The sequence below is a fragment of the Adiantum capillus-veneris genome, chromosome 4 (genome assembly GCF_014529385.1).
Source record: "Adiantum capillus-veneris isolate H3 chromosome 4, ASM1452938v2, whole genome shotgun sequence".
Lineage (NCBI taxonomy): Eukaryota > Viridiplantae > Streptophyta > Polypodiopsida > Polypodiales > Pteridaceae > Adiantum > Adiantum capillus-veneris.
Genome location: NC_140934.1, coordinates 172,415,031 through 172,441,824, shown reverse-complemented (window position 1 = coordinate 172,441,824; position 26,794 = coordinate 172,415,031). Strand labels below are relative to the sequence as shown.

General features: G+C 41.5%; 1 protein-coding gene across 1 annotated transcript; it reads right to left on the bottom strand.

Moving 5' to 3' along the window:
* Positions 1 to 915: 915 nt before the first annotated feature.
* Positions 916 to 16,295, bottom strand: LOC147460366 (uncharacterized). The gene is made up of 7 exons (XM_086511694.1): positions 16,239 to 16,295; positions 6,772 to 6,816; positions 1,913 to 1,966; positions 1,761 to 1,828; positions 1,626 to 1,675; positions 1,454 to 1,531; positions 916 to 1,377 (listed from the first exon to the last, which is right to left on the bottom strand). The coding sequence occupies exons 1-7, from the start codon at positions 16,293 to 16,295 to the stop codon at positions 1,307 to 1,309; spliced, it is 423 nt and encodes a 140-aa protein (XP_086367820.1). The 3' UTR covers positions 916 to 1,306.
* Positions 16,296 to 26,794: the final 10,499 nt, after the last annotated feature.

Genomic DNA, 26,794 nt, shown 5'->3' with positions numbered 1-26,794 from the left:
TGCTATTGTCTAGCAACAATATGTATGGATTTCACATTTTTTGTGTGCTCCATCTATGTGAAAGAATTAGACACTACCACAAATCTATTGAGCTACAAGACCATCCTAAATACCATTACCATAACTATATTTATGTTGGCATCTACACACTTAAGGTGTGGCTATGAGGTCTTGAAGACTAGAGAACTATGAGACCCGAACCAAGGACATACCAAATTCCAAAAAGGCACCAAAGGATGAAGGTAGGCGACAATAGCCAAGGAGCAATGAAACTTTGTAGAAGACTATCACAGTTCCTCTATCTTGGGGCCATTCAAAGCCTGGAGAGCTTGATCCTACCATAACTACCTTGATTAAGGGGAGGATTTGCTCTCCTTCATGGAGACGTGCATGGCAAAATAACCTTATGGCATTGAGTACCTTCCTCATGTCATAGTCCAAGGCCCAATGGGAGGGTTTCAGGGTATTATGGGCCATGTCTAATGACCAAAAACCAACTCTCATTTAGAGAGCATGGGAGTCAAGTTAATAATGAGCCACACTAGTGGCAAGAAGAGTGCATGCACAAGATACTTGTCTGCAGTGAGAACCATGTGAGTTATGCCTATAGAAAGATGCTTTGTATCCCTCCCCATAATGGATAATCAAGTGATTTGCTTAAATCTACATTTGAGTTTTCTCTCTTTGGTTAGACACCCCCCATGAATGTTTTTCTCACGCATCAACCCTATGCCTAACAAAATGGGGGTAAATGGTTTTCGGATTTTCTATTTCATTGATGAGGACCATTTTGACCACACGTTTAATTATCGATGACGCACTACATGATTGACTTAACGTGTAAGAGCAAACCTTGAAGAAGCGTCAACACATTCATGCTAAGAAAATATATTTGTCCATGTGCTGAAGCTTACCTTCAAAATATCTCTGCACTTTTCAAATGTCAGGTCACCTTTTATCTCTGAATAGAGGACACTAGATCTAAGAGAATCATATTTCATAATGGCACCATCCCTCGTGCTTTTCAATAAATGCAAATATATTTTTCAGCAAGTATCTTTGTCAAACAACCTGATGGGCAGGCATCTGTGGATAAGGGGCTGACATGCGAGTCCACTACAAAGGAGTTTGCAAATGGAAGGCTCAAGTAGCATTGTGTGTGCATAACCTCAGTGTTCCAATGCCAGACTGGAAGCAATACCTTTCATTGAATACAAAGGAAAGCTGCAGGTAAGGCATGAATAGGCCTTCAAACTAATCACTCCTCCTCCTCGATGGTCCTCTCCCACTTGACCTCTTTCCAAGCTTACTTCGCCGCTTCTTGAACATGTAGATGTATAAACTCTGCCACAGGAATGCATACAGCATCAAACCGCCCTGAAACACCAAGGCAGCAAGTTTAGCACATGTTGCACATGGTCCAGGAAGTATGAATTTAAGCCTCCATTCTCACCGTAACAAAATTGTAGTAAAATGGTAGCCGACTGAATAGATTGCTGTAAAGATTTGACTGCTTTAGATATGGCAAGGCCTGGTAATATAGAAGTAATGCAAGCACACAACACCCCTCATAGCTCAGTGATGGTCAAAATCTCCATATCTACAGGAAGTACAACCTTGCTCACCTTCCCCACAGAGAGCCCCAATAGGATATAAGGGTATAAATACTGAGTACCTGCATACATGAATAGGAATCAACAATTTGCACCGCTTAATTGAATGTTTAGCCAGACATGAACCTTCAAAACCCAAACCTATACCTTAGCCAGGTTAACCACCATGGACAAAGACCAATTGTGCTTAATGCATACTGTGGGTATCGAACGACCTACATGTCACTTTGCACTCACTCAGTACACCCAGCAGCAAAAATGTACAAAACGGAAGCAGTTTGTGGTAGTAGCTTTTCTACCTCAGTCAATGACCATGCTGCAAAAGTGATAAATACTGACGGAAGCCTCTGGACCTAAACAAAAAGTGATTTCGTAGAATTAGTCCTTGCTGGAACTGTCCTAGGCCCTACCAACCAAATTAGACAGCTGCTTAACACAAATACTTTGGTTTTAGCTTTGACGCTTTCAACAAATAAAAAATATATGAAAGTAAAAATAACACTGAGCTACTGCAAGTTACATGATGGGAGGCAGCCAAGACATTGGTCACCATCAACTGACAATCTCAAAGTCACAATTTATCAGCAAATCAAACTGATAGTAGTTCTTCGTAATTACCACTACTCACCCTTAGCATGTGTCTATGCATTTTTGTGAAGCTTTATTTTCTGGAAAGAACATGATCAAGTCTTTATGAAAGTGTTGCATGCTGTCCTGGCTTCACAGTTGGAGAAAAATATTGGGTTTATGTTTGAGGCAGAAAGAATATCCCTATTGTGAGAAGTTGTTTAATCTAACAACTGAATGCGCTTTACCAACGAAGTCAAATAATCGTCCTTTAGAGATAATAGCGAACACTAAAACAACTTCCTTACAACAGAGCAAAAATACAAGTGTGATATAATTAACCAGACAGAAACCTTTGAAACATATAGGTGTATGCAAGCATTTACAGTCGAAGCTTTTAATGAGAAAGAATGTTTCCTAAAGCTCCCACATACCTGAACCGTGTTGTACCATCACCTACAGTGGCGCGACCAAGGAGTACACGTGGCATGCGCAGACTGGGGTGGAGTCCACTAGACGACACCGGATGTCAAGAGGCCAAGCACACACGTCTGTGGTGTGATGCGCTACACACACATATGGACATCTAAGGCCTCTTGGCATCCTGTGTAGCCATGTGGCAATTGTGTGCTCCACTGTCCCGCTTTGATTGTGCATTGCTAGCTTTTTTTGAGAATTTAGAGATCTTGTGCCAAACTGAGAGACTCCATCTCCTTATCAAAATGTGTAGAGCCACCAGCTTTAACTAGTTTGGGACCAGGTAACATGGATGGAGCATAACAAGGAAAATAACCAGGAAACAAGTTTGATTTTTTTCTATAAAGAAGCTGTTGAAGTTTTTTGAAGCAGTGCAGTTCAAACATGTGAGGAGAGAACAAAACCAGGAAGCAGATTGATTGGCTAGCAGTCGTGTTCAGACTCAAGTGTCGAGCTTGTATGTGGGACCGGCCACTTATACAGGTAGAGAGACTTCGAAGGATATTGATGATTTCTTGAGTACATGTCAATGTTTCGACGGGCTTTCCAAGCTACAAAAGAGGAGAGTTGTTCAAAAAGCCAAAAGGTTCACTTAGGTTGGAGAAGATCTTATGATGCACGGTAGAGATGGGGTGCTACGTCATGTCCTTTACAAGGAAGAGATCGGTATGGTTTCGGATCAATGCCACGAAGAAAGCGGTCATCAGGGTAAGAGTCAAGTTTTGTTTCGTATCTTAAGAAGTGGGTTCTGGTGGCCTTCTGTTGTGGGAGATGTGCATTATTGGTGCAAAACGTGTCAACATTGCCAAGTGATGGGTGAAAGACGACTGGTAGCCGAGTAGCAAGGGACTATCATCGCACATGATACCTTTGAAAAGTGGGGTTTGGATGCAATTGGTCAATTTCCCAAGTCAGCGAGCGGTAAGAAATATGTGGTAGTGGCCATAGACTACCTTACCCGGTGGGTCGAGGCTAAAGCAGTCAAAGAGGTAAATGCACATACTGTTGCTCAGTTTGTATTTGATTGCATATGTTGTCACTTTGGAGTGCCTTGGGTGCTTATATCAGATCGGGGACAAGGGTTCAGAAGCAAGTTGGTGCGTGCCTTGGTGGACAAATTGGGGATTCAACACTGATTTTCATCTCCATACCATCCGCAGTGCAATGGTTTGGTGGAAAGTGTCAATGGGCAGATAGTCAAGATGCTTACGAAGTATATATACCAATAGGTTGAAGGGTGGGAATCTAACCTTGACAAATGTTTGTGGGCTTACAGGACTTCATATAAGGTGGCAACCAACTTTACTCCATATGAGTTGGTATATGGCAAGGAAGCGGTCCTACCTGTGCAGCGAGAGAGAAGAGTAGCAAAGTTCAACCAACATTTGCGAGCCAAGCGGATTGAGAAGGGCAATCTAGTGATGAAGTACGAGAGTTAAATTGACTTCACCTTTCAGAAGAAGTTCAAAAAAAAGTGGACGGGACCTTACAAGGTTCATCAAGTTTTTCCCAATGATACTTATGAACTAGTCAGGATGGATGGTCGGTTCCTCAAACACAGGGTAAATGGTCTGCATCTCAAGCTCTATTTTGAAAGGGAGCTGGTGCCAGCAGTGCATCAGATTCTTATGCAGGGGGTGGGGCAACCCACTTGAAGGTTTGGCAGTAGGATGCAATAAAACTATGTAAATATGGTTTTAGTTTTCTCATAGTGTGTGCCAGGTTTTTCAGTTAGTAGTGGAATAAGCTTTTATGTGGTTGAGCATTAATGCTCAACTGGGGGGTGGGCAATGATTGTGTCGACTCTAGAAGGTGGCATGGGCAGATATATGCAGGCTAGCAGAAGCATGGAAAAGGGCTGCAGCAGCTAGGAGAATCATGGGATGACAGGTAGCAGCGGAATTGTATGCCTAATGCAGCTTATAGGCCAAGGAAGGCTCCATGAGGGGCTAATTTTGGATAGCAGATGAAAGAGATGCAAAGTGCATCTTTTGGGTCCAGGAATGAAGAGCTTGAAGTGCTGCAGGAGCAGGTCCAAACGGCTCACCAAACCGAGCTACGGATAACCATTAACTCCATCATCCATAGTACGTATTGTTTGCAAAATAAAGATACAAAACTGACAAGCGTGAATTGATGAAAGTATATCAATGACAATTGTACACATAGGCAAAATCACTTGATTGTTAAACTTTGCAAATGTAATAATTACAAACCATTGTCATTATTGAAAAAATATACATGGTTTTCAAAAAGACGTATAAAAGTCGTCTCATGATACATAAGCTATGACAAAAAGAAACTAATGCTATCTAGCTACGGCTAAACTGACGTTGTCTAATCAGACGTCTCATCGCATCCAAGCGGCGGGATAGGGCATTTGGGGATAGGTGGTCCAAGTGGAAGTCGAGGTACAGGTTTGTAGAGCTCAATTTATGGAGCCTACCCATCGTTTCAGATTGCGAATCAGAGCTATGGTGTGCATTTTATGGCCAGTTGAATTTTTCCCGCGGGTCGGGTCTGAGCCCACTTGGTCGCATTGGAGGATATGCCATCTAGTATCTTTTGGGCCTTGCCAAAGTTCTCGATGATAGTGTGTGTCATGTGGAGTCAGCACGAATCGACGGTGCATCAATCGGATACTCGGTCGGCTAGATGCGGCACGATGACGTCGGGAGGTAATGCCAAGAGGAAGGTGGCAGAAGTTTTTTTGGCTTTTTTTGCAGCCTCGGAGGACAGACTTGGAGATCTCAAAGGGGGGCAAGAGAAGGTGACAATGATGAAAACGATGGGTTTCAAGTCAGGCTTCAAAGCCGGTGCATAGGCCTACTGGGCAGAACCAAACAGGGTACCCAATTCAAGCAAAGAAGAGGTTTTTCTAAGATTAAAAGAGGAGTTTTTGAAGGCCATTGGAGGGAGAATCGCCTGCGAGTTTCCACGTGGCAGGCAGGTTATCCCACATGCGCAATGGAAGGGCTGGAGGGACACGGTATAAGTACTGGGCCGTGAGCCCTCTAATGGACACAAGGGAGGAGAGAGGGGAGCTCTCCCTCCCGTTGGCTATGGCGCGTGAGCGGCAGCCCTTCTAAGCGCTGCGTGGGGCGATCGGTGGTGATTTTGGCCAATGGCGAGGCGGCGATGGGGCGCTCGCGCCTGCGTGGAGTGGTTGATGACACGGCAGGTCCGCGCTAGCGATGAATCCCGCGGCTCCGTTGGAGCCCCAAATGTTTGAAGATACTCGGCCATTGAATTACAAAATCCCATCACAAATGCATTCATGTTAGAAAAAGACAAGAATCTATGTATCAAATACCAAGAGGCTTAGGAATAGCTTCAGCAGTGGAGGAATAGTTCAGCACTAAGCTAACAAGTACATCCTAGTATATTATGAGGAGCAATTTGTAACATTCCATGTATTTTTCACATTATTTTATGCTCTTGACAGTTGGTCGTTTACCCACCCGACTTATGCAAAAAAAGTTTATTGTGGATGTTAAGTTGGGGCTATAAGCTTCTAGATTGTAATTCTCACCTCTAATATCATTTTAAATTGATGTGAGCCACTTTTGTCCATGGACCAAATTCTTAAAGTTTGATCTAAGTAAGGTCACTTTTGACCATTTTGAAATGTTGAGCGTACTATAATTGTGTCTATATATCTACAAATTCTATCTACTCCTTACTCCCTTGTTGGTTGTTACATTTCAATTCTAATTGCTTTTACACCTTGGGAGATGAAGGCTCTTCAAGTTAACGTAAGTCTCATGCTATTTCTTAATACTTTTGATGGGCACCTACAATTTGTTTGATGTCGTATCTTAAGATTTAGGTATCAGATTGACAAACCGTGAGGTGCATAAGATAGCTCTCTTTAATCCTAAGTTGTTGGGATCTGAATCTAGTCTTTGGAAATTTAAGATTCACATGAGTGAGAGCATAAATTGTTGTTTGCATTGATATTGTTTTCCAAGGATCTGACACGTCCTTGTTGCCTCCATGCCCTAGCCAGGTCTACTATGTCCCTTGTATTGACAAATAATGTGAGGTTCGTGCTAATGCTACAATAAGATTAGAATAGGTGGGAAAACCATTCAACAAGCTCCTCTTGCCAAACCTTGCAACTGCAATTGACTTTTTGGTACTCAAGAATTGCAGAAAGCTTGCTTCATGCATCTGTCATAGCAGCCACTTGTGACTTGTGGTGACTCAGCCGCGATGGAGGTAGAAAGCTCATAATGTCAGTCCTGCAACCAAGATGAGGAGAGATATGCTACGAATAGGTTCTTTTCAAAAACTCGACGGTTCATGACCTTCCAAACTTTTTGAAAGTATCTATTAGCCAAAAAACTTAAACTAAGCAAAAAAAAAAAAGTGATCTATTAATATATAACCAATTCATTTTGTTATTCGTTTTCAAATCTAGAATATAAATGTCAAATCGAAGGAATTCCCATTGTGCTTCTTTTAGGAGAAACAAAACCATTCAACAAGCTCCTCTTGCCAAACCTTGCAAGTCCAATTGACTTTTTGATACTCAAGAATTGCAGAAAGCTTGCTTCATGCATCTAGCATAGCAGCCACTTGTGACTTGTGGTGACTCAGTTGCGATGGAGGTAGAAAACTCATAGTGTGAGTCTAGCAACCAAGATGAGGGGAGATATGCTACGGATAGGTCCTTTTCAAAAACTCGATGATTCTTGACCTTCCAAACTTGCTGAAAGTAGCTATTAGCCAAAAAACCTAAACTAAGCAAAAAAAAAAAGTGTGATCTATTAATATATAACCAATTCATTTTGTTCTTTGTTTTCAAATCTAGAATATAAATGTCAAATCGATGGAAATCCCATTGTGCTTCTTTTAGGAGAAACAAAACCATTCAACAAGCTCCTGTTGCCAAACCTTGGACTCCAATTGACTTTTTGTTACTCAAGAATTGTAAAAATCTTGCTTCATGCATCTGTCATAGCAGCCACTTGTGATTTGTGGTGACATCAGTCACGATGGAGGTGAAAACTCATAGTGTGAGTCCAGCAACCAAGATGAGGGGAGTTATGCTATGGATAGGTCCTTTTTAAAATCTCGACGGTTCTTGACCTTCCAAACTTACTGAAAGTAGTTATTAGCCAAAAAACTTAAACTAAACCAAAAAAAAAAAAAGTGTGATCTATTAATATATGACCAATTCATTTTGTTCTTTGTTTTCAAATCCAGAACATAAATGTCAAATCTATGGAAATCCCATTGTGCTTATTTTAGGAGAACGAGAGAAGTCGTATCAATTTAATCATACAACTATTCACCCCTCAAAATACTCATGCCTCTGGTGAGCCAAAAAAAAGTTCTTATGCAAGCATGGTACCTTTTAAGTGACTCTTCAACTACCAACACTTTAGTTATCATCAATTACTCCCTCACTACTTCTATGAGGGCCTAAACCAATTGTGAGCTTCATTCAAATATGTATCAACAATTCTAAAACCATTTCTTTAAGTGGAATCTCCTAAAGATGCTATTTCAAGGAGGGAAGAAAAAGAGAGATAGCCAATTGGGATGAGGCAATGCAAAGGATGGGAGGTAGGTGGCAATCACAGGGAGAAGAAGTGCAAGGGTGGCGAGCAATTGATGACAACTAGCAGGAGATACTCGACGATGTAACTAGGAGGTGACAGGGGACAGCTAGCACGACAGAGGAAAAGGAGCATTTTTTAATGAGAATACATTACAAGATTTATAAATCACAATCATGTGCTTTGAGGAAAAAAAAGAACAAAGGTATTGCTTGGTCCTTAAGTGCTCCTTGTATAGAGTCATTAGAAAAACAAGGTGAGGAGGCATGAAAGCTTGTTACAGTTTAGGGAGGATGAGATTTATGGGGACTAGGTTTAAATGAGCTTACAATTAGATGTCATTTTTGTTGTGTTAACACATGATCACAAATGCCTTATATATTACCAAAGCCCCACTTTAAAAAAAGCTTAACGTACACATAGATATATTTTAAGAGTCTCATAAAGTAAATTATTTATTTTAAAAAAATAAATCAATACTTCATATCATGGGGTCAAACTCTTATGAATGTACTCCTTAGGGTAAAGGGGCCAATAAAAAATCGCCCCCCTCTAATGGGACCGTGGACCCCCCAAGTTTAAAATTGTAAAGGTCCAATATTGGGACACAAGTGGCCTTGTGGTGAGGTGGTTAACTCAGCTCAACTTTAAATCATAGCCGTTGGATCCAAGTTCAAGCCTTGTTGGCCGCCATGTCTCATAATACCCCCTTGGTATGGCTTTTAACTCACGTCCATTTTTGTTACACATAAAATCTTCGACGTTATTGCGCGTCGTCGTTGAAGCACCGTCTGTGGGCGAGATTTTTACTATAGGTAGGCATTGATGAGCTCTTCCAATTGCACACATCCAACCTGAAAACGGTGGAGTATGCTGGCAACAATTTGCAATGCCCCTTAGGTGGCATTAAGTTGGGGGTTTTACCGTAATCCCTTGTTGTCTAGGAGGCCAAAAAGGTTAACAATACTATCGAGAGGATGCAAAAGGCTATTTTTACCCTCAAAACTCTTGCACGTGATGAGCAATACAAGAATCTTTGCAATTACTACCGCAACCAAACTTCAATAAAGTGGACTACCCACCAAAAGTAAGTTCACACTTATTGACCACGATTCTATCGATATCACAAAAGGACGTGTATATATTGTTTCATGGTGATGGTGATGAAATAGACATTCTTCCTGGGACCTTTTTATTTTGTCTAGTAGAGATTAATCATGAGAGGACTAATAACTCTGTAATTGCTAGGATTTCTCTCTACACATGTAATTTTGGAAACAAGTGGCATATTTCAAAAATGACTCAATTTAATGGCTTATATATCCTAACGTTGGAGAGTGCAATAATATTTGGTGCAAGCACCATAATTGCTGCCAAACACATAAAAGGCGACACTACAATGGTTCTCGCTTGATCCTTGTCGCAATGTAATCGATATCTACACTAAGTATATGGGGGGGGAAAAATTCGGTCCCCCCCCCCCATGCATCAAAGGCTCCTTCAAACGGTAGGTGTGGCATGCGGTTTTGAGAGCATTGTGATGGATGGAGAGAGAGAGAAAGAGAGAGAGAGAGAGAGAGAGAGGGGTGACTGAAAGACATCGGTTGCACTAGTCTATCTAAGATGGAAGAGACAAAGGTATGTGTGGGTGGGTTTGTTCTGTTTACAAGAGCTTGCATATTGTGTCTTTTAAGGAAGCCTACAATAGACACATCCCAAAAGGACACCATACTTTTTAGCGTGTTAAAATGTGTCTTCGAGAAGAGCGAAAAATGGTGGAAATATTTGAATCCAGCTTTTTTAGTTTTTAAGTTCCTCAAGAACCCATGACTTCCTTTACAATTTTGTGTTATTTAAAGACTTATTTTAATTTGTAAATGATCCCCTCTTCCAAACCCATGACTTCCTTTTCAACTTTTTATTTTGAAATGCCAACATGGGACTTGAGTCACTTCACCAAAGAAAACCAAACAAAAGAAAGGGTGGCCTCAAAATTGCCAACACTTCCATTTAAGTGATCCAGAGGTTTCTAGAAACAAGTCTCTTTGAAAGGGGAGGGCTATCTATGTCTTTGCATGTTGTGCCCCAAGCCCAAAGGGAAAAGTGCAAGGGTCTGTCTCTTTGCACACATAATAGCCTAGCCTAGTTGCCATAACTACTTTTAAAAAATCTCTTGATGTTGCGTTCAACTACCTATATGCGGAATCTTTCCTTCATGTATTTGTTGTTGCAATGGACACTCATGCCACATCAACCATAATGTCTACAGCTTTTTTTGTGCATTTGTGTACCCTTACCCCTATCATACTTGCTACCTACCTCAAAAGCAAAATCATTTATGGGGGCATAGTTCTTGTGAAGAGGATAGCTGAATGAAACCTTCAAATTTGTAGTCATGCTTATTGAGCTTTCACCTAAAATTGAATGGGGCAAAATTTTCATCTTCACGTGTGCTTTTTGTTATGACACTCACAACTCGAGTCTTGTATTATAGAGCTATGTACATATCATATGGTTGGTGATTGGATACTGGATTTGCAATGGAGTGTTTAAGCGGGGATCTCAAGGAAGATTGATTATAAAATAGAAGTAGCACAATCATGGGTCCCCATCATTTTGAACCTGCAACCCCCACGTGACAGGTTGATTATTTCATCCTTCACCACATCACAATCACATCCATCCTCTTTGGCCTACTTGTATTTTTTGGTGACTTGATATCTCTAGAGACATGCCTCGTGGACTTGACCACCAGTTTGCTATCATTCGCCACCTCAGAGCAGTTCCTAGCATAGTGGCCAATTCTAGGGCATTTGTAGCAAGAACTGAGGAAGGAGGCAAGTGCTAGATCTTGTCGAAAAGCTTCGAAGCATCCCATGTTGAGATCCAAATATTTGGGAATCGGTTTGCTCATGTTCCAAAAAATGCAAACCTTTACATCCACGCTAGATCTAACCAGTTGTGGCCTCGGTATGAATAGCACTCGACCCATCATAGAGGCAATGGAGTAGACATGATCATGCAACCAAAGCGGAAGATTTTAGAGAGTTACCCATACACGAAAAAATTTCATAAACTCTTCATTTGGATAGATCTCTGGCACCCATGGCATGGCATATGAAAAATAGGAAGTCCCCCCAAACACCTCCTCTAATAACAAGATTCTGCATTGTTTGTTCAGAGGCACATTCCACCACATAAAAGCCTTTTTCCATTATTGTGAAGTCATTTATTGTGTTTCTATAGTTAATAGCTGCAAACACCCACTTGCATAAGCTTTGGGTCGTCATTCGTCGGCCATGAAGTAGAACACCATCAGCCTAGCGCAGCAGGATACCAGACTTTGCAGAGCTAACTCTAGGCTAGAGTCAACATTCAACGCATATCCATCCACATCTCTGTTCTGGCTAAACAAGATAAACCCATGAAGGATTTCCTCAATCAGATTGTGAGATCCTAAAGAGATGGCTTGAGGACTTTTCAGGGCCACTTCCCTTTGCAAAGTTTTTGATGGTACGTTTTTGGCCGTTAGCAACAAACACAAAATTTGAACTCTGCAACACCTCTCTAAAATGACCAGGGTCCCCCCCCTTAAAACCATCTTGCCCTAAATACAATCCTAAATTGGGCTCCATGGAGGAAGGCTAAATTGGGAACATCCCTTTTATTAAGAAGTTTAGTAAGGAGTGCTTAGTATGTGGCACAAAAGCGCTGATTATTTCTTTGAAGGGTTTGACGAAAGACCGCTTATACAACGAAGGGTCAACCAAAAAAGTGATTATTATGTCCTTGATGAAGGGTTTGATCACAAGAAGAGAGATGGGAGCAAGAGACACTACAGCTTGTCCAAGCCATATGTCTGTGTGAGACTGGCAACACCCGAGGGCTACGAGGTTGGCACGGACGGAGGCAGCACAACACCATCACACACACTTCAACCAATCTTTGCAAAAGCAATCTGCTCGATGTAGACATCCACTACACCTTAATGGACAACTTCTTTCACCCACCTCAATGGTCAATTTCACCGCTTTAGACCTAACTTATTGTGCAAGCTTCAGACCCCTATGGCTTGTTGGTGTTCAAGGGAAATGGGATAACCAATTAGACCATTTGGTTGCTAATAGGTGGAATGAATATTTTTTAGCTGGTTTATAAAAGCGAATCTATGGACATGCTCACATAGCTTTAGAAGAAAAAAAGGGAGAGTCAGCACGTGGAGCATTAGGAAAAATATGGACTTTGCATGGGCCTTGTAAGGAATCCTAATGTTTAAGGATTAAAGCTAATGTTGTATAGTGTTAAAGGGACAAGCATTAGGAACCTAGTTTTGAGTAGGCTTTTCTAGCCTTTTTTAAGGCACATGTAGGATGTGGACCTAAGAGGTCATTCTCTCTCTAGCCTTTTGAAAGTGAAGGGAGTAAAGGGGTGTGGCCATGTCAACAACAATGTGGTTCATTAAGCATCAAAATTGTCATTTTCACTTATTTTTGAGTTAAAACTCCCTCCCAACATAAATACGTATCAAAAAATCATTTTTTGACCTTTTTTTTTAACTTACAAGCACTGATGGTCCACTTTTCAAAATCTTTTTCCTCAAAAAACAAACTTTGTTCTCTCCTCCTCCTCCCTCCTCCCTCCTCTCTCCCTCTCCTCTCCCTCCCTGTCCCCTTCTCTCCTCCTCCTCGCCTATCTCCTTCCATCTCCCTCCCTGCCCCCTTCTCTCCTCCTCCTCCCCTCTCTCTCCCTCTTCCCACTTGCCCCCTTGTCTCCTCCATCTCCCTTTCCCCCTCTCTCTTTTCATCATTTTCTTCCTCACACAACAACTGCCATGGTGCTCACGGACATCACAAATCATATTCCTCCACCACCATGTACTCCGCACACCAAAAGCGCACATATTTTCTTGCCCATGGCGTCTGCACCCAAGGCTGCACATGACGGTGAGAAGAGATCATCATAGGAACATCGTGCCACCGGTGAGACCAATATTGACATTTCAGTGGATGGCCATTTGTACCCTTACGATCCTATAAGCCGCTTTGATCCATTGTTTGATAGCCTTTTGATATCTCTTCAATATCTTGGGAGGGAAGAACCATACTTGTTAGGCTATTGCAAGCAGTTGTGTATGGGTGCAGGTGCTTCTTTGCATTCGTGGATGCACGAATGTCAAAGCTCAAAGCAGTGGCATTACAAGAAAGTATTGCCTCTTTGGAGAGGGAGGTTGAAACTCTCCAATAACAAATGTAGTAAAAGGATGTCCACGTTATGAAGCTTGCCAACAACATCACATATTTGAAAGAAACACCCCTTGGTGCAAAGGAGCACAAGTGCACATTTTCATCCATTGAAACTCTTGCACATTTGGGTGGAGCACACAAACGACGAGTGACAGCCACAAGGTGATTTGTTCTTCACTTGCAAGATACATTTTTACTTAACACTATTCGTTAACATTTATCTTATTTGTTTCCAGAAACTTCATCTAGGAGGCATGCAGTGGAACAAGCCAAGACGATCAAGTCAACCTTCTCACTAGTTGTTTCAATACCCATGATGTGATTTCTATCTTATAATCACATGGGGGAAGCACATTAGGGATGCAGTTACCAAGGAACTTATGCACAAATTGGAAAGTGTGTTTAGTGAAGATGACATGCAACAAGCTTGTGATGATGCTTGGATCAGCACCAGAGCATACAAGGCTATTTTTCAACTCCTAAAGGATGCCCTGAGAGAGCATGGTATTGTGGAGAACCTATTTTCCATTCCGCACAAAGTCAACCTTGAAAAGAAGGCAACAAACAAAGATGTGTATCTCTGCATTGGGGAATACCTACACATTGAGGACACGATGCCAGCTTCGCTTTATGCACATCAAAAGCAAGGGAAAAAGATAGGAAAAACTACATAAGACCTTCGGAGAAGGGCTCCCCTTACACAATATGGATAATATTTTTGTGGACCTTAGAAGGTTTCAACAAGCTATGCTTAGATTCTACGAGTTACCTCAAGAAGGTGACATAATATACTTCTTTCTTTTGGTTGTGTTCTTCTCATCATAAACTTTGAAGTTTAAAATCTTGCCTCTACTTGTTTTGCAATGCTTGGCACAAAGGTCGCTTTTGTGCTGAAACTCGATGAGTGTCAAATAGTGAAAGGTTGGCTAAGTGTCGCTCTAATTAATGAAGGCATGTTGCAAACCAAGCGAAGGGATTCAATCAAGCCATCTCCCACCCCGTCTTTCAGTGTGTAATCAGAGAGAGACATTTGGTGGTTGGGTGCTATTGAGGTGCCCAAAGAGACTAATGGAGTACTTTCATGGATTTTTGAGATGATTCCATGGATCACAGAAGTAATACACTCCAACTTAAAGGTGAGAATTTAGAGGTTGAGGGTTTTGGTAGCTTTGATGTAGAGTGGCACCTAGGCGGGGACTTGAAGACCATAAATTGTTTGCTTGACTGCAAACAATGGGCTTCTTCTCTCTTTCCTTGTCCATTTTACACTTGGGGGTACAAATCTAACAGACAAAAGTCACACAAGAACTTTGCAAAGGGTGGTTCAATGCTTCCATGGCAAGAGAATAGAGACGAAGGATTGGACAATCTTGATGTTAGAGATGAAGGCACACAATGAGAAGTGTCTATTTTGAGATGTCCCATGGTCAATGCCTGAGATCGTGCACCAAACAACAAGGCTTGGAATCCAATCTTTCCATTTCCTCTATCTAATGTATATTTTTGTACATTACATACATTCATGCGCATTTTTGATAGGCTATCCACAATGACTATGCTTTCACAATGAAGCCATTGAAAAAGTCCAATGAAGCAATCAAAAGGGTGGAGACACTTCTAAATTCCATTACCTGTCACGGTGGAAATGTATCAATTGTTACTACAAAGAACACAGGGGAGGCCCATGAAACCACCCCACAAGTGTCCACAATGAGTGGACCAAAAGCCAGACACTTTTTGAAGAACGCAACCCAAGGAAACCCAAGCCGATATGATGCTCAAAATAGCCCCAACCACAAGACAGGTAACCTTTGGGAACTCTGGAAGGAATTATGCAAGTCTTCTAGTGACAATGACTCGAATGGTGAGCTTGTAAACAAGCGTAAGTAAGTTTGGGCAATTTTTGATAAAATGATCAAGCTTATAGGTCTTACCAGCACAACAAAAGACAACGCCAATCATTTCAAGAAGTGTTGGTGGATTTCACCGAGATCTTTATCGTTTCTTGGGGTGAAAATAACATCACACATTACATGGTAAGCCATATCACATAGTGAACTTATTACAAGAGATTGTTTTCATTTAATATTGTGCCTCATTTTCACATGTGAACGGTATATCTTCTTTGCGCATGAAGCATTTTTTATGCACAAATATGGTTCACTTGAGATTTTTAGCACTCAAGGCATGGAGAAGTCCCATTATCGAGCAAAGGGGGTGTACATTTAAAATACTCATCATGGTGTTGGTATGGTGCAATCTAATTATTTAGAAGAGATGTTCAACTAGTTTTTTTGCGCGAAATTTGCTCGTAAGCTCACCATGGAGCGTACGTGACAATCCAAGATTGCAAGGAAAGTGCACGAATTGAGTCGTCAAGAGCACAACAACAAGTGGCGAATGTTGCAAGGCCCCACCAAGCATCATGCATGGCGCCAACGTAGGGGGTGGCAAGGGTCCTGGTGGATTCAGTGCCAGTGACTACACGTGAACGCAAGGTCCAACTCTTCTTTACATATATTTTTATTAAAGTTCGGGAAACCCTTTTAAAAAGTAATAGCTTTTTGTAAAAATTATAGTGTGAATGGGCCCTTATAGATATTAGGTCCACTCATTAGTCGCTTATTTCTTCTGCACACATGAGTTCTTACCATACCCGATGGCGTGCACCAAAAAAACCGCCAAAGAGAATTCGCCTGTCAACAAAAATACTCTCTATGGATGCGAGGAGCCGGCGTGGCTGAAAGGCATAAGGAAACATCCAAAAATACCTGGCCGTTCTTGGCGCTCTTCAAGCACTGGGCAGGGTAGTCATACATAAGAGTCATCGCGGGCAGAAGACACGTCCCGGGCACATGAGTAGCACCAGCAAGGGGAGCAAACACCACAATGCAGAGTTAAGAAACGCGTCGAGCATTGGTGAGAAGAAGAGAGACCACCATCATCGGAGAGTAACAGGGAACAGCCGCCATGCCACCAATCACAAGTAGAACCATCTAGAGCTCAAGTGGTGCATACAGATAGTGAGTCAGAGACAAAGCCACCATGGCAGCGTGCTAAGATATTGTACACACATCGGGTGCCAGTGGCGGGGAAGACACTACCCTGTGGCCAAGGAGCTCTCCCTATAACAGAAGTCGAGAGGCAAGGGCAGAGGAAGATGATGAGGAGCTTGAGGAGGCGGCACAACCCGGTAAAGCATGTAAATTGTTGCAAGTAAAAAGAAATTTAAGAAGCCCAAGTGCCACCTACCAACAAATGTACAAGTGCCCCCCTGACAACCTCAACGTAATCACAAAATAGCAAGGGCATTTGCAAAAATCCGCCACTACCAGAAGACAACCGAACTGTTGATTCAACAATCCCCCTTTGCTTGCACGATGAAGGAGGTGCTCCAAAGATATGGTAATCAATACAGAATGCAAGAAATGGCATTGTGGGTGATTCAAGAAGCTGCAGAGGTCCACATCATCTCTGTGCTAGAAGATACCAACCTCTACGCCATACATGCAAAGAGATTGATGATACAACCAAAGGAAATGCAGCTTGCACATTGATTGAGGTGGGACTTTAAGCATTAGCCGAAGTGCAAACCTATCATTTTGTATTACCCACCGTGCTTTTGTAATCAAACTTTTTGACAATGACCAAAGGACTGAGAGTTTTGTATTTATTGTCTCCAAAATCATTTAACTTTTAGCTTCTTAATGTGTCTAAGTTAAACAATATATGTGTATAGAACAAACTTTGAGTCCACGAGTGTGAAGGGGGAAGGGAGTGAGTACAGTGCATGAATGTTTAAATTAAATCATAATTTGTGCATTTTTAGAGTCCTGGAGTGCAGACAAGGGCAAAAAATGCAAAAAGGGGGTGGCCACAAGGGCGCACAGATCAGCCAAACAGGGACGGTCCCTGTTTGGTTGATCTGTGCGCCCTTGTGGCTAGCCCCATTTTTGCATTTTTTGCCCTTGTCCCGACTCCAGGATACCAAAAATGCACATATCTTGTATAAATTCAAGTGTTTATGCACAATTGAGTGTTGTCTCCAACAAAGGGGGGAGTTTAGTGCATGAACAATTTAAATCAAGCATAATGTGTGCATATCTAGAGTCCTTAGGGGCAGACAAGGCAAAAGAATGCAAAAAGGAGGGTGACCACAAGGGCGCGCAAATCAGCCATACAGGGGTCCTTGTCTGGCTGATTTGCGCGCCCTTGTGGCCACCCCCCTTTTTGCACTTTCTTGCCTTGTCTACCTCCCAAGGCTCCAAATATGCACACATTATGACTGATTTAAATTGTTCATGCACAAACTCACACCCCTCCCCCTTCCCCTTCCCCCCCCCAAATCCCCGTGGCAGTGACACAATGAATTGTTACGTAAGTGAAAAAAGACACCAATTTCTTAATCACAACACTAAGTTCAAGAATTTACAAGATAGAGAGAACATTGAAAAGAATGTGCAAGGTAGAGAGGAAATTCTATGTATTTCATTACTTTTGAGAAGGTAGAAATTTACATCATTCATTCGAGGAGCCCCTAAGTCTCTAAGCCATTTCTTGGTGCCTCTCTTGCACATAGGGCAACTCCCCGGCCAAGAGGGAGTGCGCTATCACCTGAGGGTCAATTGAGCCAACCGAAGCATGTATTCCTATATGGGCAAGCACCTTGCCACGGAAGCTAGTGCCAAATGCTATGCATACAAGGGATCTACGCACTAGAAACACAAGATGCACAGTTTGGGCAATGATGCATAAACACAAAACCTTGCTCAAATCTTTCAACGACCACGTCATGAAATGGATTTGGGGAGTAAACTCATTGTGTACAATGGCAACATCGTCAGGGGGAGTTTTCCTATGTAATGCGCAAGGGAAGACTGTGGTCCAAAGGACTGTCGCTTATCGCCCGTCCGTGCTGTAAACGCACGGACGTCCGTCCTGAGGGTCAATTGAGCCAACCGAAGCATGTATTCCTATATGGGCAAGCACCTTGCCACGGAAGCTAGTGCCAAATGCTATGCATACAAGGGATCTACGCACTAGAAACACAAGATGCACAGTTTGGGCAATGATGCATAAACACAAAACCTTGCTCAAATCTTTCAACGACCACGTCATGAAATGGATTTGGGGAGTAAACTCATTGTGTACAATGGCAACATCGTCAGGGGGAGTTTTCCTATGTAATGCGCAAGGGAAGACTGTGGTCCAAAGGACTGTCGCTTATCGCCCGTCCGTGCTGTAAACGCACGGACGTCCGTCCTGAGGGTCAATTGAGCCAACCGAAGCATGTATTCCTATATGGGCAAGCACCTTGCCACGGAAGCTAGTGCCAAATGCTATGCATACAAGGGATCTACGCACTAGAAACACAAGATGCACAGTTTGGGCAATGATGCATAAACACAAAACCTTGCTCAAATCTTTCAACGACCACGTCATGAAATGGATTTGGGGAGTAAACTCATTGTGTACAATGGCAACATCGTCAGGGGGAGTTTTCCTATGTAATGCGCAAGGGAAGACTGTGGTCCAAAGGACTGTCGCTTATCGCCCGTCCGTGCTGTAAACGCATCAAGCTCCACGACATCCTATCATAAACCAAAAAAGGGTAATAAAAATATAATTAAGGTTAGTACAAACAACATTGAAATTAGGGTAGAGTTTACCTCTGCTCCTTGTCCTCCTCCTCTCTATTGCCCATGGCATCCAAGTCGATGCATGACTTCAGTGCATCCAAAGGCAAGAGATCGCAAGTCACTCATATCCTTGCATGTGGGGGGATAGATATGGCATATTTTATGATGTGCTCCTCCATGAACACTGAGAAATCTCGACAAATGCGTCCGTGTGGAGTTCAATTGTGGCATCAAGGTCGAGGAAACGAGTGAAGAAGGTGTGAAGATCACAAATTGTGTACGCATGGAATCCATAGCAAGTTTAGTATAGGAGAGACAAAGACCAAGGTAGAGAGAGAGAGAGAGAGAGAGAGAGAGAGCACGTGCAGCTGCACCTCCTAGAGTGGAGTGCTACACTAGCATGGAGAGAGAGAAGATGGAAGAGGAGAGAATAAAAACACAAGCACTCGGTGCAATCTCCCCCCGTGCACGAGTGAGCATTTTCCTCTTGCACGTACTTACTTTATAGATTTGTAAATTCTCAGAATGAATACACAGTGTTTGGCCAGACATTAATTGGCCATCGCTCATAAAGAGCACTTTAACAATAATCTGGTCTCCTTTGTACATTCCATAAAGCATCTATGCCTTTGCCACTAGTCAGGTGGAATAAACAATAAACACAATTCATCATTTCCATTACATACCTCTTCGTTGGAAAATGTCCTCTATTAAAAAGTTAAAAATTTGCAATCATACTTGGTGTCTTTAAGGAAGAGGGTGAAGCGTGACAAAGCGGTGGATGTGGGTGCAGATGCAGAGGTTGTGGAAGCATCCATATCTAGTCCGGGGTGTGGACAGAAAGTGGAAAAGCTAAAGGGTTGCAAAATTGAAAAGCTAGAATGAGTTATCCAATTCCCCCTTTTATAATGGTGCCTTTTTGCAAGAAGGCACTTTTCCACACCAAAAAAATGCTTTAAAAAGGCACTTTTATCAAAAAGGGACTTTCGTCTCATTGTGACGCGTACATTTCAACAACTACTAAAAATGGTACTGAAACAAGTTGTACACAAGACCACTATTGTAGAATGAAAAATCTTATTCAAATTCTAAATTTGCCGAAGCAAGGCCAATTGATTACAGAGGGGATTGTTTCCGAAAGTGTAAGAGTTATAAAGCTATAACAGCGATAGCATGATTCCATCCATGCCCCAATCATCCTGGAACTTCATTTTTTCTTCCATTCTCTTTTCAATCCACAGACATTCTCAACAATAATTAGGCAATGATCCTCAAACTTTGATGGAGTGAAAATTTGGTGGAAGGATTCTCACCTTGTGACCTTGTAGACAAAATTGAACTTGTTGAAGGTCCTCAAAACCCATAATGGCCAAATGTTCTTGCACATTGCTGAGAATCCAATGCTTGTTCACTTTGAAAGCTTCCAAAGCATCATTGGGAATCCTCATAATGTCAAAGCTTGCAATAGGGCCATCTACACATTGTAAGGGAGTCCACACTCCAAGCTTGCACATCCAACGATCATAGATTTCTCGTATGTACAAGGAGGTGTGGATTTTACTTAGCACATCCCAATACCTGTTACTCCAACCTTACACCGATATCTATCCTACCCTCCGCAAAACCCTAGTCCTCTTCTAAAAGCCTCCCTAAATCCTTATAATACACATACATACAAGCATTGGGGTAGTCTCCACAAATCCAAACTCTTTGAAGATATGCACAAAACAATGAATAGGCAAACACCAACTCAACCTCCCAAATCTAGAAGCTTTAGAATGTTTCAAGGAGTGTTGCACATCTATTACCGTCTTTTGCTTGAAAGATGCTACCGATCGTAAATCTCGATGTGGCCACTTTATACTTAATAACGAAGATACTTTGATGTGTTCAAGCTTCCCATACCCTTGTATAGAAGTAGGTGCAATATAAGAGTGAGAATAGAACTAGTTTGGTTGGACAAAGGTGTGAAAAAATTGTTGCTCCAATATCCGCATGTATAGCATTGAATGTGTTGGAGAGGTTATGAAGTGGCTGCTCCTCCACCAATGTGGATGGAAATATGACTGCAAGATCATGGAAAATCATAATTATGAAGCCATGAAAATATTCCATTGTGACTTCACACCCAGTTTTGTATTCTCAAAACATGTACTTACAATGTGCTGAGAATCGAGGTGGTTGCAAGTGCATGCTTGACATTGTGAAAACATGTTGCACAATGGCTATGGTCCCCTTGTCCTTGCGATTCTTAAAGCCAAGGACCTTTCCTTTCCAATGATGATCCAAGTTTTCATGGTTTTGAAGACGATGAGGGCCAATAGCAGATGGTTGCATGTATATCCAAGCACCTTTGGTGAACTCTTGTGGCACCCACTCGCCATCTATACCTCTTGTGTTGTGGCATGCAAGTGTTGTGATGTCATCCTTTGGCTGCCTTTGGGGAGTAGAGCTGGCCATGGATGAGCAACGAAAATTAAGAGGAGGAGAAGGACCTTGCTTGTTGCTACAATATAGGGGTGGGAGAAAGGAAATGAGATTACTTTGTGTTTCAATGGGAGGTGGTAGTGGCAGAGGGGCGGAGGAGCGTGGTGAAAATGGAGATAGGAGAAGGTGGATGACCCTTGCTTGGTGTGGCAATTGGAGGTGGGAGGGGAGAAGAGAGGAGCTTCTTGCTATAGCAATGGAGATGACAATAGAGAGAGAGTATTGGAGTAGAGGGTGAGTGTGATGGTTGCAACCAAGGAGGGCTTGGAAAAGGGGTCTAGAGAGATAAATCACTTTTTAGGTATGGAATAGTTTTGGGGGGGCTTTGGATAGTAGAAAGTGATGTTTCAAAAAAGTTAATTTTCTTGAATTTTATGATTTTTTTGTGCACGTTTTGACTTTTGAAGGTCTAACAATTTCGTTTTTTACCATAAAATAGGTTTTGCGGGCTTTTAAGAAGATAAGATTTGATCTTTGAAAATTTTAAAGTTTGTTAAATTTTTGGGGTTTTTTCAAAACCGGATCAAAAAGGAGGGAAACTTGAAGGTTCCAAGTTCCCCCCCTCCCCCAACCCCACACCTTCTCACTAGGTAAGAGGCCATTAAGAAGGGTAAGACTACTTTGTCCCCCTACTATTTTGAGGGCATAGAGTGTGTCCACCACTCTCTTCTCATTGGTTGGCCTCTAATTAACCTTAATCCCAAAGGGCCCAAAGGGTTCACATTTTTCCTAATGAGAGAGAGAGAGAGAGAGAGAGAGAGAGAGAGAGAGAGATGTCATGCGTCAGCACGAGTGTGGAGGTAGAGAGAGACTTTTTTGATGTGTGATGTAGCAGTCAAGCCGGGAGAGATAGAGAGATTTTCTTTTTCTATCACTCACAATGGTGTATAGGATGCCAAGCCACCTCTCTCTCTCTCTCTCTCTCTCTCTCTCTCTCTCTCTCTCTCTCGCACGCTCAAGCTCTCTTTATACATATATATATATACACATATACATATATATGTGTGTGTGTATGTGTGTGTGTGTATATATATATATATATATATATATATATATATATATATATATATATATATATATATATATATATATATATGTATGTATGTATGTATGTATGTATGTATGTATGTATGTATGTATGTATGTATATGTATATGTATATGTATATATATATATAATAGAGAGAGAGAGAGAGAGAAGCTTTTTTTGTTGCAAACTTTGGGTAGTTTATTTATTTTCTACATAAATGTACAACAGTGATGGAATGAATGCTATTGCTAGTGAAAGCTAGACAAGAACATACCAATGTCATGATGGATAAAGGTTATTGTGAGTACATTGAAGGTGAACAAGAAGAAGCACTAGTGTTGCCTTGAGGAGGATCTTACTCGTGAATGCGACATTGCTACTACCATCTTTTCTTTGAGCAGCAATAAAGGCATGTTCAATTGCACGTTGTCTAGTCATGTTTTTTCTGGAAAGTGACTTTTGCAGTAGCAATGTGCAGCCATGTTCAATTGCACGTTGTCTAGTCCTGTTTTTTCTGGAAAGTGACTTTTGCAGTAGCAATGTGCATAATGCAACAACTTCTGGATTTCCTTGGGTCATAAGTCTCCAAGTACTAGCAAAATTTAGTAAGAATCTAGCAAAGCATCAAAAACGGTCTATACAAGGGAACTGTCAGAAATGACTTCGCCTACAAAAATAAGTACTCATTGATATCCTTGACTCCAGCAAGGAAAGTCTCATTTTCATCTTCCTCCTGTATAATCTTCGACACCAGCTCTTTACACAGCAATGCAATTTTTGTCTCATTGCGAGTTGCATAAAGACCGGCCAGAATATCCAAAGCTTGTTTTGCAGATTTTGTTGAAAAAATGTGAGGAGTAATAGTGCGCTTCACAGAGAACGCAATCAATGCATGAGCCTACGTATCTTTCACATCTCAACGAGCTTGCTCAGCCGTAGGCAAAACAGCTCCGGCAGCAACAATCCTGCCACCACCAAAACTGCAACATCGCCTACATCCTCAAAACCAGGACGTACATCAATGCCCTACACAATAGTCCAGGCACCCTTTGACACAAGGACATGTTGCATCATATAAGCCCACATAGGGTAATTGTCCCCATCTAATTTATCCGTAGCAGCAAACATCTTGAACACATATGTGTTACTGTCAGCCATTGCGAATGTTGCACCTGATGTGAAAACTACTCGAAAAGAGGAGAAACAAAGCGGGAACAACATGTGCTATATAGCACCACCCGTAGAAGAATGTAAGGGGCCTGTTATGCAAAAAACGGCATTGACAAAAATTCTACACAAAGTGACGAAATAGCATGTGTAGTATTGCATGTAGTGGAAACAGAGGCAGAAATGAGCCCTAATCAAAAATCTGAGCAGACTGAGCTCTATGAACTCACAGAAATCAAAGAAAGTGTGCAGGCATGTGCTGGAGTTGTTGGCGACTAAGCCAGGAGGACGCAACCTGCTTTTAAACCATTTTTTAAATTAGGATTGTCGAAAAACACACATAGCTTGGAAAAGACGAAGGAAACTCAAGGCACACGACAGAGAGTGTATTACTTAGTGTGCAATGGAAAGATAAGATAGCCCTAGAGTGATGGCATATATACGATGCACGAGGGAAAAACCTCCTAGTGAGGGAAAAAATGCCCCGACGGTCCTAAGTGTGTTCACACACATCACTACCACATGTATATGGTAACAAAGTGGGACTGTCCACAAAGAAGGCAACAAGAAAGATTGTTTGTTGTGCAACATAGCATTGTGTCTGCATAACGTATTGATTTGCGGTGATAATGCATAATATGTAGATTGGGGTGCATCAAATCACATGACTAGCCATAGAATTGTTGAGCAATGGAATCGGCTACCTAACTCAAGTTTGGAAATGCCAAGAGTTGACTCCTATTTGTAACTTTGAAATTGAAGCGGAACCAAATACTTTTATGTAAGAGCATCCTTGTGTGGGAACCAAACGTTGTTGAAAAAAAACACATTTTCTTGGGCTTGAATGAGGTGAAAGTAGCAAGACTGCCATAATTTATGCCAAAATCTAAGGCATCTATCGAGATTTATAACTATAATGCCCAATTCTTTACCTTGAAAATTAGGTTCCAATGAAATTATAATTGGGATTTATCATTTTCAATCAAGAAATTTACACTAGAAACCGAGATATCTGATCACTAGAACAAAATCACTATCAAGGTTGCGATGCAAAGCATTATTCATAGTATCTAGATTTCCACCAATGCAATGAAGGATTTGGCTCCTTACACTAAGTGTCTGCATAACTAAACGGTCTCCCTTTGAAGCCTCTTTTACATGGCAAATATGGTGTTGTATTAACGATAAGTCTGATCATATCATATTTATCCTTGTGGGACCTTCTTTTGGTCACAATGAACAAGTTAAATGAGAAAGTGTTGAAAACTAGATGGCTATGAAGGATGCACAATCGTACCATTCACTATGAAAGGAATCATTCGATCTATGCTAAGAATCCTCCCCTTAAACCTAGGAGTATGGACAAAACTCCCTCGCCTTGAACAAAATGAAGTACAATGACTTATAGGTCTTCGCCTTGAACAAATGAAGTACAATGTCCAAACTCCCTTACAAGCAACAAGGGGTAAGGTAAGGCATCCTACATGGATACATAAACCATTGACAATACCCAACATTTCTAACTCATACCAACCGATATACACATTTATTCAACAAGCTTTTGAGTATAAGGTCAAAGGTGATCGACTCTTTATGCTTGAAGGAGATATGGTTCGCCATCGAGTATGATGGAAAGAGGAGAATTACCAGATTCTTGATGCTAATAATGAAAGTGTTTCAACAAGCACTATGCAATCAAGATTATTCTTCTAAAAATCTTGCTTAAAGGCTATGTATTACCTTGCATACATTCATTCTTTGTTCACTGCTACTTCTATAGCATGTATAAGCAACCACATAATTAAGTTTAAAAATTAGTTCCCACGCATAATGAGAAATTTATGAGCAAAGCAATGGTTTTCGGGCAATTTTGATCTTTTGTTTCTTCTCATGTCTCATGGAATCACTAGCACTCTCACAAGCAACCCAATTTTGGCAATCATAGTGAATAGTTTTCTAACTCAAAAGGCACAGTTGCACACTGAATCTATTATCGAGCTTCCAAGAAACTGTGACATTATCTTGCTATTGTCTAGCAGCAATATGTATGGATTTCACATTTTTTGTGTGCTCCATCTATGTGAAAGAATTAGACACTACCACAAATCTATTGAGCTACAAGACCATCCTAAATACCATTACCATAGCTATATTTATGTTGGCATCTACACACTTAAGGTCTGGCTATGAGGTCTTGAAGACTAGAGAACTATGAGACGCGAACCAAGGACATACCAAATTCCAAAAAGGCACCAAAGGATGAAGGTAGGCGACAATAGCCAAGGAGCAATGAAACTTTGTAGAAGACTATTACGGTTCCTCTATCTTGGGGCCATTCAAAGCCTGGAGAGCTTGATCCTACCATAACTACCTTGAATAAGGGGAGGATTTGCTCTCCTTCATGGAGGCGTGCATGGCAAAATAACCTTATGGCATTGAGTACCTTCCTCATGTCATAGTCCAAGGCCCAATGGGAGGGTTTCAAGGTATTATGGGCCATGTCTAATGACCAAAAACCAACTCTCATTTAGAGAGCATGGGCGTCAAGTTAATAATGAGCCACACTAGTGGCAAGAAGAGTGCATGCACAAGATACTAGTCTGCAGTGAGAACCATGTGAGTTATGCCTATAGAAAGATGCTTTGTATCCCTCCCCATAATGGATAATCAAGTGATTTGCTTAAATCTACATTTGAGTTTTCTCTCTTTGGTTAGACACCCCCCATGAATGTTTTTCTCATGCATCAACCCTATGCCTAACAAAATGGGGGTAAATGGTTTTCGGATTTTCTATTTCATTGATGAGGACCATTTTGACCACACGTTTAATTATCGATGACGCACTACATGATTGACTTAACGTGTAAGAGCAAACCTTGAAAAAGGGTCAACACATTCATGCTAAGAAAATATATTTGTCCATGTGCTGAAGCTTACCTTCAAAATATCTCTGCACTTTTCAGATGTCAGGTCACCTTTTATCTCTGAATAGAGGACACTAGATC